Here is a 16,167-nt window from a genome sequence, read left to right on the forward strand (position 1 = left end):
AGTTTTATCACAAAAAGTGCATTTAGTCATGACAATGATATGAAAATACAGTAATTAGTGAATATTTCTCAGTGAAAAATACCACGAATGGGCGAATTTTCCGCGAATAATGGGTAGAAATGTTCCACAGAAAAATCCGCGAATGCGTGAGTCCGCGCATCGTGAGAATGCAAATACGGGGGGTTTACTGTAGATTATTTTTCGCTTTAGACGCGTTAGAACCAGCAGACCTACAACATAAACCTCTTTGTTAACCATTGCTGGTTAAGAAAGCTTTATATATTATATGTTTAGAAGACAGGTATTTATGATCATTCTCAAATGCATAACTGGGTTTACCAGATAGAAGCTGTCATCATAAGAAAGATGTGAATAGCATATATACAGTATTCATATTTGATAAATCATGAAGAATACAATTAGAGCTTTTTTACTAATACTCTATGATTCCTGATCATAATTGATTCTTTATCTTAAAAATCTTGTATTGGAAGAGTAATTTAGGATTCCAGTGACTTTTAGCACCGTTGCATGCCTTGATTAAGATGGATTGATAGAGTCCCATATCTTATGCTTATCTCTGTGTCATCAATAAATATTCAGTTTTAGGGTTTAAAATGCAAATGTTAGCAATTTATGCTTGTCATTTGGCTTCAGTATGTTTTAACTGCATGTAAACATATTTAAGAAATCATTTTCATAATATCACTGTTAAAGATATTGAAAATAGACACCTGATGGCCATACAGTGATTGACAGTAGCACAGCCTATCTTCTGTGAAGATTATCAAGAGCAGGAGCATGTGTTACAGTATTTACTGTATATAGTCAGAAAGTCTCTGAAAACAATTGAGTTGCAGTTAAATCTAAGCTCAAAAATAAATGTTGTACACAGACACTTGACATTCTTAGTGGACATAATGTTGTAAGGGCCTTGAGATTTTAAAGGTTCTGCCAACAGTAGAACTGTAGAACTTCATAAAAAAAACTGTTTGACAGCTTGCAATATAATATTGTATGTTAATTTAAGGTAGAAGACTTCAGCAGTTTCCTGAATGCTGTCTTTACACTGCTCAGAACGATTCTTGGAGATTTCAATTTCCATGACATTGAGGAAGCCAATAGGATTCTTGGTCCTATCTTCTTCCTTTCGTATGTGTTCTTCGTCTTCTTTGTCCTGTTGGTAAGGAAATGCAAAACATTACCTTGGTTTTTATATTTATCATCAGCTGTAGGTGTTTGTAATTTAGAAGTTTTCATCAAAAAGTGATATATATCCTGAACATCTTGAAAGCAATGTTTTAGTTTAGTTTAATGTTGTAGGAAAAGTTAATGTACGCCTGTTTTTCTCTTCAGAACATGTTCTTGGCCATTATCAACGATACCTATTCAGAAGTCAAGGCAGAAATTGCCCATCAGCGCAATGAATTTGAAATTGCTGATTACTTCAAACGAGGTTATAACAATATGATGGGTAAACTAGGAAGACGAGACAAGCTAATTGACATCCAGAATGCTCTTAAGCTCTCAGACTCTAATTCTGATGGGCTGTTGACATTTGATGAAGTTAGAGCCAACCTTAAAAAGTAAATATATCCAGCATTTCATTTAGCTTTCTCTGGTATCTAGCAACGGAATTACCTAGAAATAAGGGCTGAATGGACTTTTTCACCGGGTGACACGGGCCCCTCTCCAGAAATAGATTTTTCCTTTGTCAAAATCCTTTTTATTGGAATCTCTCAGTTCAAACTTAAAAAGGAATTGATTAAAAGGCCTTTAAATAGTAGTTTTTATAAAGCCCACATTATTCCGTAAAAGAGTAAGATTATACTTAGCAAAGATCAGGTTTTCCTTTGTCTATTTCTCGACAAAAATGTGTGCCTTAGACCTAATTGTTTACTGTATTTAAAATGTTTTCTAAGCTTCATTGATTTACTTACATTCCAGATGTAACTTCTCCGATATGGAAATTGAGATGTTCTTTGCAAAGTATGACACAGATGGTACTAGACTGCTTGATGCTGATGAGGTTAAGAGGATGCTGACTGACCTTGAAGGACAACAAGCTGACCTAGAAAGTAAGTCAGTAGAAAGATATTCTTATTATCTGTTGTTCAAAAGTTACTTTCTTTCATACCAGGATGGTTCTACTTTTAGCAACAACTCTAGCAGTATTTTTAACCATGCAGTATTTGAGTCTTTTGCTCGACAGTCTTGGAGATTTAAGCACTTGGGAGTCCCATGTAGACTTCATAAATGGGACTGTTTGGATTTTAGCTTAATATCTTATTGCAGGACTATCGTAATCAAACATATTTGTATCATATTCATGAGGTACTTTTACAAATGATAACATTGTGCTGAACATTTTGGGTTTTGAGTATTGAATTGTTTTTTCTTACTTTTAATATCTGTATTATCTGGATTTTAATCTTGATTTTATTTTCATTTTGTTCTCATTGGGATGTTTTTAAAATTTAAAGTGTAACTGTGCAATGAGTTATTCCATATTTCTAATGTTTTTCTATTGTGTGTTTAGGTTTTTTATTTTGTCATTAAAAAAAATGCTGCAAAAGCCTACATCCAATGCTGTCAGAATCTTAAAATACTGTAACAGCTGTAGCCCCCTTCACAAGCACAGAGACACTGATGGCTAAGAAAATATTTTGACAAAACACAACTGAGGAATTTTTACCGTATACAGTAGTTGATTTTTTTTCATAGTTGCCTGGTAATTCAGCTTAAGAAAGCCTTTGTTAGATATTAAAATCAATGAACATGAAAACAAAAAATTTTGATAAATTAATTGAAAAATTATAATAATCATTGCGCTGTATCAGATGAAACACAGTACTTCCATGCATTGAGACAGTCAGATGCACGTAGTACACCAACCAAAACAAAGCCTTCAGCTTTTGAAATTTTGTACAGCCTTATTTTTGTTTTCTTCAAATTCTTGCTAGCTAATTTTGAGTGGTATTCTCAGGGTCAGATCGTCTTTGTCACCAGGAAATACTGTATGGTAATACTATTAATTACAGGAGTGACTTCAAATTAGATCTTTATGTCTTCGTAATTTGAAGTTTTAGGCCTTTTGTGACTGTGACACACTAACACATTTTCTAAATTTTGATTTGAATGTAATTCTCCATTGATACATCATTCTTTGTCCTAGCAGCTGGTAACAGTAAGTGAACATTTTACTAATGTTTCAGTTTCTGTAGAATAACAATGCAGATGTTTTTTGTTCTCTGGACCCACAAGGCTTATTTTCGTAGATTAGAGCATGTTTCATAATTTCAGCGTGCCTGTGCTTTGGTTTGTATAATTTTTTGTAGTAGAGAAGTAGAAAGTAGTTTTTTGTAGTAGAGTATAAGCAAATGGCGTTACAGTATATTTTTTATACTTATTCTTTGTCTATTTGCATACTGTATTGCTTGTTTTGAGAATTTTTGTATGAGACAAGGTATTATTTTTTGAAACCTATATGCAGTTTTTATATTGATGTTTTAATGACATTGTTATGTTATTTTCACCATTATGTGGAATGTATTGGTCATTTTTATATTGGAATATAGGTGTGTGCTAATATTTAAATGGTTGTACTCTACCTATTTTGCATCTTGATAAAGATACATAGTAATTACTGACATACATTCATAAAGGGAAACATGCATGCCAACAAACTGGCTACTAGTTGTAGCCAGATTGTTTTATATCATGTGGCATTGTGAAATTTTAAATGACAGTAATTTTAATATTCTTTTACATAATTTTAATGTTAAGCAGGCCAATTCAGAACTGCAGTTTACTCACCAGTTGGTTGAATAGAAAACCACATTTATTTGGATTAACTGTCCTTGTGCTTTCTACCAGTAAATCAGTGGAAGGAAGAGATTGCAGTACATTATTCATAAGGCAGTAGCAGTTGAGTAAAAAGATAATATGATGTGGGAAGCCAGGCTCTGGCATTTTGCCAAAAAAATAGCCATATGTAATCTAACGTCTTGTTTTGTTATGCTCAAAATATCAACAGGGGACTTAAAATAGACTACTAGAATATGAATTATTCGTTGGTTTTTGCATGTCACCAGATGACCAGAGTTGAAGTATGATTGATTGTGCAGCATTCTTTCTTAAGTGATTCACAATTGAACTCATGCATTTTGCTGTTTTCATAGATTATTATCAAGTATTTTAACCTGATCTGTTTTCTTAGGTGATATGTCTTTTCACCCTGTTACTGTGCGAGTTGCCTTTTTAGTATTTTCATTTTTTTATAGTAGTTGTCCCAGTGTTGATGTATTATTTGGGTAAATTGGCATCAAACAGATAAATCATTGATGCTGGAATTATGTGTTCAGTTATAAATAATTCCAATGTGAATGTAGAAAATCTGGCTAAAAATTTTATTCATGGAACATTAATTCAATCCATATATAATTTTATAAATACAGGTACTGCCACGCATTATGGTCATAAAAGTGTATGTAAAACTGGTAAAAGAGTAGTAAAAACAAAATTAAATCATGTGAACAAAATACTTATAAAGGGGTGAATGTTATTGGGAACAGTACTTCGTCAGGTGTGACAACATTATAGATACCAGTATTTTTTTCATATTCAAACATAATGGATACCAGTATTTTTTTCCATATTCAAACATTATAGATACCAGTATTTTTTCCTGTTCATCTGAAATGCCAGTGAAAAGGGGACTATGTCATAAATCAACCCCCCCCCCATAAAGAAACAAATATACTGTAAAGTTTTGTAAAGTCATTCTTAATGCACTAACAGTGAACCGTTCACAGGATGTGGTATGTACAGTTTGCTCTTGTTTAAGCAAGAGATTCCTGGTTCGTGATTTTTCAGCAACCATTTATTTGCCATACGTCAATTTCCATTGTTCCAAAAATTTGTTTCTTGATGATTTTTATCTCAAGTTGACCTGTCTGGTCAATGTCTATCTCAAGATCATTTTTGAAAAGCTTGGCACTTTTATCACAGCATTGTAGGGCTTAGAAATGGGGTCATATCTTCCATTAATGTTATAAGCATGATTAACTCCTTGGAAAGATTTCCCCTATGCTTAAAACTTACTGTACTGTATACCTTTTTTACATAGTTAACTGCATACATAATTGGGAATGGAATAGAAAAAAATAATTCTGTGGGAATCACCTTTCACAGGGCTCACATCTGTAAAAGATACGGTAGCACTGCAATAGTTATCGTTTGTTACGTTACTCCTAGTTTTTTTTTTTTTATTGGGTTCTTTATGTAGTATTTTCAGGTGCTTACTTGATTTTCATCTCATTTCATGTAAAGCAAAGAATTAACAATATGTATACTATATATGCTTTTAGTAGTTATTGAAGTACTGATCTCAGTTCATGTAAAGCAAAGAATTAACAATATGTATACTATATATGCTTTTAGTAGTTATTGAAGTACTGTATAGTATTTTCTCTTTTGGGAGAGTTAGCTTTCTAATGTGTATTTTGTATAGCTTTAATGTCTGTAACTCTCTCTTTATCTCATGTCTTTTAAGCTCACATCGCAGTTCAGGAAATTTCCCGGAGATCATTGAGATTCATGTGTCATTTTTAGACGTCTTTCATGTATGCATTAGGATGAAAGTTTCAAAGACAACTGTACTGATATGCTCTTGTGAATTAATTAGTATTCCTTCTTTTATTAGAATTGCAGTGTGTTAAAATCTGTTTAAAAGATAATTGAAAATGATTTATGGGCAGGTAATTGTAAAATTAATAATATGGTTTTCTATATTTTAGCAGTTCAGCCTTTCCTCATTATATAGTAGCTTACTATTAATGCTCAAGTATTACGGTAACTGCAAATATAATGTTTAATTTTGATTGTTTTGTAAATTAAGGGCTGGCAAAATCTTGTTAAAATGTTTTGCACAATAATGCTGTTCAGCTTCTAATAATAAAGCAGTACGGTAGAGATCTAGTGTAAGGAGATATTACAGTATCTTGATCAATAAAACCACAGTTTGCCGTACAAAATAGAAATGTACCTGGTGTCAGGAAAGCTGTACAGTATTTTATACAGACTCTGTGCTGTGATCAATCAGCCTCTGGGAGGAAAACAACATACTCGAAGGTGTAATAAGAACTTGAGCATCTTTGCAAATGAGTTTTATTTTCTGAAGTTAACAGCAAAGTAAGCAAAGCAATCAGACTAACTACAAGGTAGTCTGACAGAAACATGACATGACATTCCAAGTTTTATTCACAACTTAAAGGGCTACATTTTAGCAAAGCGTGCCTCGATGAATGGCGGGAAGTCGAAAGCTAAAAACAACAAACACCCGCTTCCCAGCGTAAACGACAGGCACAAAAGAATACATTCATTATTTCCAAGTGATGTTTCTCATTCATTGGCAATACATATCAAAGAACATGAATAAAAAAGCTAGACTTAGGGTATAAAGAGGACCGTGGCTGTGGAAATACCTTTGATGTCATCCATAATAACACATGTTACACAATGATATGAGTATTGTTGTTTGATCCCCTTACAGAACCAGAAAGAACATCTGTATCAAAAGAGCATGGTCTTTTCAATACCTCTTGGGTAAATTTGGATGACAGGAAACAAAGAACATCATAACATTTTCTTATTGGCATTATATCCATGGTGTACAGTAGAAAGATTGCAAGTTAACAATTGAAACATATGACTTGGTGCAACATTTAGTAAAGGAAACTATTAAAATTTTGCTCTCAGTACAGTGTATCACTTTTTATATTTTTCTGATGTAATTTATATTGATATATTCATTTCATGGTTTTCTGTTGTTAGTGTCCTGTAATTTTGGGGGTTTTCTTACGAATGTTTATGCATCCAAATAGCAAACTGGTAAGGCAAGTGTTTATTATTTCCGTAAGTAAAAAAGTAATCTGAAAATAATAGGTTGCCCCATATACTTTACCGAAAGGCAGCCATAGCAATTTTTTAATTAAAGCTTTTTACTATGGTTGTGATGATTTTCATTTCATAGAGTGTAGCTTTCATCGATGACAATTCTTTTATACAATTTCACACATATTTAATGTGATATTTATTATAAGTTTTTCATACAAAAAGATTTGTCTTCATAAAGTCAGATACTTTATACAGCTTTGGAGTGTCCAATACTTGCAGTTAATAGTATCTAGTGTAATGCATACTACTGAAATCATGAAAGCAACCTTGACTGTGTATACCTCAGTACATCATTGTTTCTCGCTTTATCAGGAAATGCCAAACAAGAGAAGAAACCCAGCATGAAAGCATCAAGCGAGGCGGAAACTCGTCCAGTATCTGCGTCTTCTGGCCATGGTTCCATTACATCGGTATCGTTTGAGGAATTCTCTGTGTAAGTTTTCACCTGTTGATTTTATATGCAAAACTCTTTACCTCTTTAGGCATAGTGGAAAGAAGAGGCAAACTTCACTAAGTGAGGGAAATGAGAATTTCATTCCCCTTAGCTTTTGTGCATTGGTATTTTCTTTAATGAGTGTTTTTAAAGTTGCTGTATTATGCTCAAAAAAAGAAAGAATAAAGTTTTAATGAAGTTTTAATGAGGATTTGAAGTTAGCCAAAGGCTAAAAATTTTCATATTTTGTTGTCAAAAGTATTTGCCAAAAATAAAGTAAAAATATGAAAATTATTTGCACCATACAAAACTGTAATAAATGACCTATTGAGTGAAATATATAGCTTGTTGTTATTAAAGTTAGCTTTTGCATATAAAGTGAAAGAGAAAAGCTGATAGTTTTCTGTGCTTCTCACCTACATTTTCCTTACCAATATATATATATATATATATATATATATATATATATATATATATATATATATATATATATATATATATATATATATATATATATATATATATATATATACAGGCAGTCCCCAGTTATCAGAGGGCTCGGTTATTGGTGTTCCAGTTTTACGGGCTTGTCTAGTGATGAAACTCGGCAGTTTTCGGTGCCGAAAATCGCTGATTTCCGCTTATCAGCGCCGGTACGTACATAACAGAGGCGCTGATAACTGATTTTCAGCGCTTTTTCGCCACCGATAAGCGGCTAAAAATTGCTGAAAGAGTGCTGAGAATCACCAATTTTCGGTTATCTGCGATTTTCAGTTATCGTCACACTGTCAGAACGGAACCCTCCTATATATATATATATATATATATATATATATATATATATATATATATATATATATATATATATATATATATATATATATATATATATATATATATATATATATATATATATATATATATATATATATATATATATATATATATATATATATATGTATATATATATAAATCATGGTGTGATAAAAATTTCATATATATATATATATATATGTGTGTGTGTGTGTGTGTGTATGTATATGTATGTGTATGTGAGTGTGTGTGTGTCATAAAAGAACAGCCCAAAATAAAATACATGTAATGAAGATAAGTATTTTGTGTAGGACCATGCAAAACTACATTCTGTTGCTTTCCAGTTTATATAAAGTTTATTGCAGTTTATGCCAACTGTTGGACAGTAAACTGGCAGAAAACACATACTATATATATATATATATATATATATATATATATATATATATATATATATATATATATATATATATATATATATAATGTGTCTGTCTGTATGTATGTATGTATGTGTGTGTGTGTCCACATACTGTGAGTCATGAACTTGGCTCGCTACCTGCCTCCTTACAGCATGCACCTTGTGACATCACACTCAGATCTGTTTGTTGTGACAAGTAGATGGCATTTACAATAACTCTATAAAAAGAAATGTGATATGACACTTAAATGTAATCCCCAAGGTTGTGTATTGCTTATGATGTATCAACATGTTAGAGGATTCTGAAAGGACTGATTATATATACACTGTAGTCACATATTTCCAACTAACTTTTTTTGATCGATTTTAGCTTTCCTTCAATTAGTTAATGATTTTATATATCTCCAGCTACTCCTTCTCACCAGTACATCCATCAAATTGTTCTTCCATCTATTCTGTACTAACACATCCTTTAGTAAACATTTTTATTGACCATTTTCCCTTTCCCTAGTATATACAGTTATGTTTGGATGGTCTTTTTTGAGAGCCAATTATTTTCAACACTCAGGCCCTTTTCCAAACACATTTCCACAAGAGAAAACACTAATTCTGCCTCTTGATTTTTTATACAGTTTACAGAGACGTGTGGACCGTTTGGAACATAGCATTGGTAGCATTGTGAGCAAGATTGATGCAGTACTGGTGAAACTGGATACTATGGAGAAGTCTAAACATAAACGCCGAGAAACAATGGGGAAAATTTTAGACACAATAACAGAAAATGATGGGAGTAAGTTATTTAATTTAAGGTGATGCATCTTTATGTAAAATTTATGGTGATAATAATTATGTTTCTAAGGGGATATAAGCTTTGGCTTTTCATAAATGGAGTTATCTGGCACACCATGTGTGTACTGACTAAAAGACAAGTGGCGGTCACAGGTAGGCCTGGGGTGTCGGCCCTGACTGCTGTCAGCCTACTTCAGCCACTGTTTCAAGCCACAATTGCAGTTACAACTGTGCTGACCTTTTTTATGTGATTCCTTTGTGCTTTTTATGCTCTTTTTCCATTGTGATTAGTGTTGAGCCACATCTCGTTTATGTATTAGTCTGTGGGCAATCGTGAGTGTTTCCACAAGTGTGTAGTGGGGCTTTAATGAAAATCTAGTGAGTTTTTAGTCTCTTGAGTGTGGCACGTGCTAGCCCCCTTTGTTTTTTTTTTTGTGATGGCATCCTTGGAAGTACAGTAACCCAATTTTCACCATAGTACTGGCAAAGAGAGGAAACATGCCCTGTCCCCCACTTCCCCATTGTCTGCCCATTGAATCTGAAGACTGCTGCGCCTGGTTCCAGCCAGTTGCCAACCAGTATTTTTGCCACCTTTTGTTTGTTTATGATATTTACCGTCTGTTGTTTATGTTTTTATGTTCCTATAAACTGGTACCAGTTTACTTGAATGTAAAAACATAAACACCCAACTGGTAATAAGCTGAGGGGTGCGGTAGCAGTTTTCAGTTTTACTGTGTGTGTGTTTCTTTGTATATCATATTTCATAAAAGCAGATCTTTAAGGGTCACTGTACTAATTATAGTATCTTTAGATCCGTCTTTTTATCCACGTGAAAGTTCCCCTACCTTGACTTGTTCATGGCAGCATGAATGTCTTAAGCCCATAGTAAGTCTTTTAAATAACACGGAACAAATCTAAAATTATATTGATCTCTGTCATCACTATCAGCTGAACTGAAAAAGACTGAAGAAATTTTCAGTTAATATTAAATGGAGACTTTCTTGCAGCTTAGCGCAAACTTTTATTCTAACAACATGACCTTTTTGACATTGCGGTGCCATGTTTTAACATAACTATGTTTTCAACATTTCCAACCATGTAGGCATGTGATTGCATTTTACATTTTGTTACCTGAACTGTTTATTAACATAATATGGGTGTGTATTCAATGAGGAATATGAACAATGTGGATACTGTGTGATACTAAAAATACTTCTTTATCCACTTCGGTTCTTTTAGTTGTGTACACACTTAGGAATCTATGTACACCTCCTGATATTCATTATTGCAAAGGATATTCACTCATTTTTCCAGTGCTTGTCACATTTGGCAGAAATCCTATTAAGAACACAAGAAGAAATTTACCACTGTCATGGATTAAAGTTGTTAATCAAACTTACTCATTTCGATGCAATGTCCTTCACAATTCCCCTGGCTATGTCTTTTTGTGTTTAACTAAGTTGTTTCTAGTCATTTTAAGGATGTATGGAACCATAACTGTACATTTACGTTTAGTTTTTGTGGATATTTTGTAAAATAGGTAATTGTGTTGCAGCAGAAAGTTAACCTGATAAAACTTCATTGTTGCTGCAATTTGAGATTTTGCAGTCTTCGTAATTAAAGAATTTTTAGTTGTACAGCATACCATACAGTACTGTCACAAATTTTTACAGCTATCGCAAAACAGTTTGAAATAATACCCATTTATTTTTCCTTTTAATTTGTAGTGGATGAGAGAACAAAGAGGAAGCACATGGAGCAATTGGTCCGTGATGAACTAGAAAAAATGGATGGAGATTCACGTCCACATGCGGTAAGTGAAGTTCAGTAGTGTACAATACTGCCATTTTAAAAATATGTGAAATGCTGAAATAATTCATCAAGTTGTCTTGGATCTGTCATGGTGCATTCATTAACATTATTCTTTACAACCATGTAGTACTGATGTAAGATTAGGTAAGAATTTGACATCACAATATTTGTTAACAGACATCCATGTCTCTTTCCAGGGACACCATTAAGGATACCCATAACCATTAACCAACCATAGTTTTTAAAACGAGTTGCTTGGACTAATACTCAGACAGCAAGCCTTAGGCTGCATTCATTTCAAATCAGTACTTTAGATTGGGAGTTGACATAGTCATTATATTATTGTATACAGTGATGTGTGAGTCTTAAAGAAGTTATGCAGGTTTGTCTAAGTCAAGAAGTGAAGTCAAGCGATTCAGCTGAGGAAAAATTCTGTACTTGTAAATTAATTTTTTGTAAATTCAGTAACTTATAAATTTAATTCAGACAGTTTGACATGTACTTTCAGATAGCATACGCATATGTAGTCAGAATGTAAACATAAAATATTTGTTGAAACTTCAAGTTAAATGCAGTGTTAAAGCTGTGATATCTTGTGCCTCATGGACAGATCTTTCTTATCTAAATTTAGAAAATATTAGAATGTACTTTTGAAAAAGATGATTTTGTAAATAGAATGAATCATATTTTTTAAGACAATTACTGTCATGTTGAAAGCTAAACACAACATGATCAGGGTGTCAACAGATCGAGTACAAAATAATCAGTAATCCAGCCATTTGCACATGTTGACATTCTGGCATGTTTTGAGTAGAATTTTAAGGTATTAGTATCTTATTTCAAACGTGGGAAAGAGATCTGTCCATTATTATAAAAAACTGAATTTCCTTTTTGAGGGTAATCTTCATCAAAATTTCTTTTTATATTTCATTTTCTGTTTATAACAAACTTCTCTGAAAGTGCTTATACGGTCATAATTCATTTTTGGTTTTGATGTATAAAAGAAGGTAAAATGTATTATTTTACTGTACTATGTAAGCAGAAATATCATGATTTTCATAAAGAAACAAGTGAGGATTTTAAAATGATGAGGTATTTCACACGGTAACCAAACACTGGTATGAAACAGCTGCAGTATCTTGTGCATAGGTTTATATTGATTATATTGTTTCCTCAAGAGAATTGTTATTATATTACAGGAGAAAAGAAAGATGAATAGTTTTGGCTTGCATATTTTAAACATTCCCGGATTATTTATTTTATTTATCAGTTAGGGATTTTTTTTATTTTAGGATACATATCGCAATATCATTAGATTGTATTCAAAATTGTAAATTGCAGATATTTTAGTACAGTACATACACTGACATTCTTCCTTGCTTGTGTCATACATAAGTACAGTATCAGTAATCCAGCCAAATGTCTGAGGAAGGAAGAAGCATTTAAAATTTTGAGTCTTCAGGTACGAATATTTTAAAACAATTGACAATCTAATGTATGTGAGTGACATCTAGTCTATTTCTTATCGGCATGCTACTTTTTTGTATCTTAGCATTTTAGTTTTAGCATTGTTTCATACAAATATTATAAAAAATAAATTATTTATTCACGTTTAACTGGTTTTCATCCAAATGTCCTAATGATAAACCCAAGTGACTATTTTCTGAATTTGTTAAATAGAAAAAATCAGTGCTCATAAACTAGTTCATAAGTCCTCTAGTTTATAACAAAGCTATAAACTAGAAGGCATTCAGAGATATCTAGCCTCTTTCAGTACCAAAGAAATATTTTATTTCCTTAAAATTTGTACCAAGACACTCAAATTTATAATCAACAAAGTGTGATAACGCATAAAAATGAGTCAAGATCTGATCCAGACCTACTTAAAATCTAATCAAATTTTTCCTTGTCATGTAACTGGTCCCCAAGCATCCCCCTTACAAAATTATTTTTGAAATCCATTCATAACTTTCTTTAATATCTAAAAAATTAAAAACCTCATGGATTTTTGTCTGCATCTTATCATCTCTCCTTAGTTCCCATACCGGGGTTAGTCCTGTTATTGTACCTCGTGGTGCACTGTAGACAATACTTAAGGTTCCTTGCAGGTTCCCTTCCACCCCTAGCTGCAACCACTTTCATTCTTTTTACTCTACCTCCATTCATATTCTCTTTCTTTCGTCTCACTTTCCACACTTTCCTAACAATTGTTTCAACATCATTTTCAGGACTGAATGACCTCTTTGGTCGCAGCACTTGGCCTTTGGCCTAAGTTTTATATTCCAACTCCAATGCCAACTCTCCTTAGGTTTGTGCTCACCATTGCACAAAAACTAAACAAGGGCTGTTAACATTTTTAGGTATAGCCTGTACATATATATTGATAGAGACAAATAAACAAACTTGGGTCAGCATTGATTAAGCTTTGTCGTTGCAGAGCTTGTCAATATGTTCTGAAGAACAAATAAGGCTTAATAGCATTTTCATACATCAATCCCACAAGAAGTTGAATAAATGCCGTTTTCAATTATACGCCTATTTTGAACAAATAAAAGGGCTCTGAACTAAAGGAATTGAATGTCTACCGTGAACTCAACCCCTGTAGGGGGATAGTACTGTCAGTGCACCTCATGCGGTGCACTGTAGGCATTACAAGGTTTTTTTTGCAGCGTTCCTTTTAGCCACGAGCTGCAACTCCTTACATTACTTTTTCTGTATTTCATTTCAAGTTTTCTTTTTTTCCATCTTATTTTCCACCCTCTTTTCTTTTTTTTCCCGTCTTATTTTCCACCCTCTCCTAATAATTCTCCCCATAGGAGGTTAGTGCCGTCAGTGAACCTCACGGAGTACACTGTAGGCATTACTGAAGGTTCTTTGCAGCTTCCCTTCGGCCCCTAGCTGCAACCCCTTTCATTCATTTCACTGTACCTCCATTCATGTCATTCTTCCATATTGCTATCCACCCCCTCCTAACAAGTATTTCATAGTGCAACTGCGAGGTTTTCCTCCTGTTACACCTTTCAAACCTACCTACTCTCAATTTCCTTTCCAGCTCAGAATGACCTCATAGGTCCCAGTGCTTGGCCTTTGGCCTAAACTCGATATTCCATTCCATTCCTAATAACTGTTTCATAGCGCTACTAAGAGGTTTTCCTCCAGTTATGCTTTTAAAACCTTTTTATTCTAAATTTCCCTGTCAGCATTGAATGATCTCATAGGTCCCAGTGCTTGGCCTTTGGCTTGAATATATTCCATTCCATCACACAACTCTTTTGTGTCATGCACATAATTGTCATGTGGAGGTGGTAGGGGCTGGTGAGAGTGTTATCCCTCAGTCGTTCTATCTGTGAGAATATAGAGGACTGTAAAGTCCCCGCTCAACGGGTTTTCTCTAGTGAACCTCTCGTTTTCTAGTGCCTTTTTCCCCTGACCTTAGGTCGGGGTACCTAGCCATGTTTTATTTATGTAAATGTGCATTTATTACTTACTCATTTTTGCCCTTTTGTATTGTACATGTGTCAGATCATTGTTGTGTCTAATCTGCTAATTTTTATTTGTCACGTTATCTGTATTTACCTGTCCTGTTTCACATTGAGAACAATCGACCTAGGGTCACCTGTATGTACTTGTACGTCTTTGTGCTGACGTCCGCACGCCGCTTTATAAGCAGCCTGCTCCCTCATAAACTGGCAGTCAATGTCTACCTGCTCTCTCTTTTGCACCCTCTCACAGTGGTGACCCCGGAGTGGTTCCTGGAGTCATTAACGGACCCAAAGGGCGACTTAGTCTTGGCCCGATGAACTACCCCACGCCCCTAACGGACTAACTACGGCGCTTTAACAAAGCGTTCGGGCGTACCGACCCTCGTTGGCAGATCACCGGCGTCATTAGCAGACCCACACGGCATGCTCCCAAGCATGTATTGACGCAAGTGTAACTCACACTCCGAGTGAGAGTGCAGAAGCAAGCATGGACGCAGACATTCCCTCCCACACACAAATAACCATGAACTTCGCGGAGTCTGATACCTCCCTCGCGCCCTCCCCCACACCAAAGCTCACGCGCTCCTCCACGCCAGTACCCGCTCCTCGCGCACTGCCCTTCCTGACGGACCAACCGAGGTCCGCCCTCGCCATAAATCTGCTGCTGTTCACACACAACAACCCATCATCATGGCTCTGCAGGGTCGAGGAGCAGTTCAGGTTGGCAGGCCTGACCAATGAAGTGCCGCAGGCAGACATCGTAACCAATGCCCTCCCGGAGGAGGTTTACAGGAAGATCGCTCTGTGGGTGTCTGCCGCAAGTCCTGCCACCTACCAAAAGCTGAAGGCCTTTCTCATCGAGACCTGCTCCCTGCCGATCTCCAAGAGAGCTGCCCGCGCCCTCGACCTCGCCAACAAACCCCGGCACGACCAGAACCTCCTGGAGACGTGGAACGTCATCCAGGACCTTCTCATCCTACCCGGGACGGATGGCAGTGGCAGGCACACGGAGATAAGCCTGTCGAGGGAGATCTTCCTCCGTCAGCTCCTGGAGGTTCAGACCCAGATCATGGAGCCTTACACCCTGCCCCTCGAGGACCTGTTTAAAACGGCACAGCAGCTGACTGACTCCATAAGGGCAGCGAAGTTGGCAGTATTGTAAAGTTCCCACTCAACGGGTTTTCTCTAGTGAACCCTCTCGTTTTCTACGGTGCCTTTTTCCCGACCTTAGGTCGGGTTACCTAGCCATGTTTTATTTATGTTAATGTGCATTTATTACTTACTCATTTATACCCTTTTGTGTTGTACATGTGTCAGAGCATTGTTTTGTCTAATCTGCTAATTTTTATTTGTCACGTTACCTGTATTTACCTGTCCTGTTTCACATTGAGAACAATTGACCTCGGATCACCTGTATATCCTTGTATGTCTTTGTACTAACATCCGCATGCCGCTTTATAAGC

General features: G+C 35.0%; 1 protein-coding gene across 5 annotated transcripts in view; it reads left to right on the forward strand.

The window, feature by feature from the left end:
* Positions 1 to 12,838, forward strand: part of LOC136843893 (polycystin-2-like) — a 123,301-nt gene extending 110,463 nt beyond the window's left edge. For all 5 annotated transcript variants that reach the window (XM_067112772.1, XM_067112769.1, XM_067112771.1 and 2 more), the window contains 7 exons: positions 1,031 to 1,183; positions 1,357 to 1,586; positions 1,948 to 2,078; positions 7,270 to 7,390; positions 9,254 to 9,411; positions 11,138 to 11,223; positions 11,420 to 12,838. In XM_067112772.1, the coding sequence (XP_066968873.1) occupies positions 1,031 to 1,183; positions 1,357 to 1,586; positions 1,948 to 2,078; positions 7,270 to 7,390; positions 9,254 to 9,411; positions 11,138 to 11,223; positions 11,420 to 11,431 (891 nt within the window). In that variant the 3' untranslated portion in view covers positions 11,432 to 12,838. The remainder of the gene's footprint in view (positions 1 to 1,030; positions 1,184 to 1,356; positions 1,587 to 1,947; positions 2,079 to 7,269; positions 7,391 to 9,253; positions 9,412 to 11,137; positions 11,224 to 11,419) is intronic.
* Positions 12,839 to 16,167: the final 3,329 nt, after the last annotated feature.

Source organism: Macrobrachium rosenbergii, chromosome 12 (assembly GCF_040412425.1).
Source record: "Macrobrachium rosenbergii isolate ZJJX-2024 chromosome 12, ASM4041242v1, whole genome shotgun sequence".
In the NCBI taxonomy this organism is placed as follows: Eukaryota; Metazoa; Arthropoda; class Malacostraca; order Decapoda; family Palaemonidae; genus Macrobrachium; species Macrobrachium rosenbergii.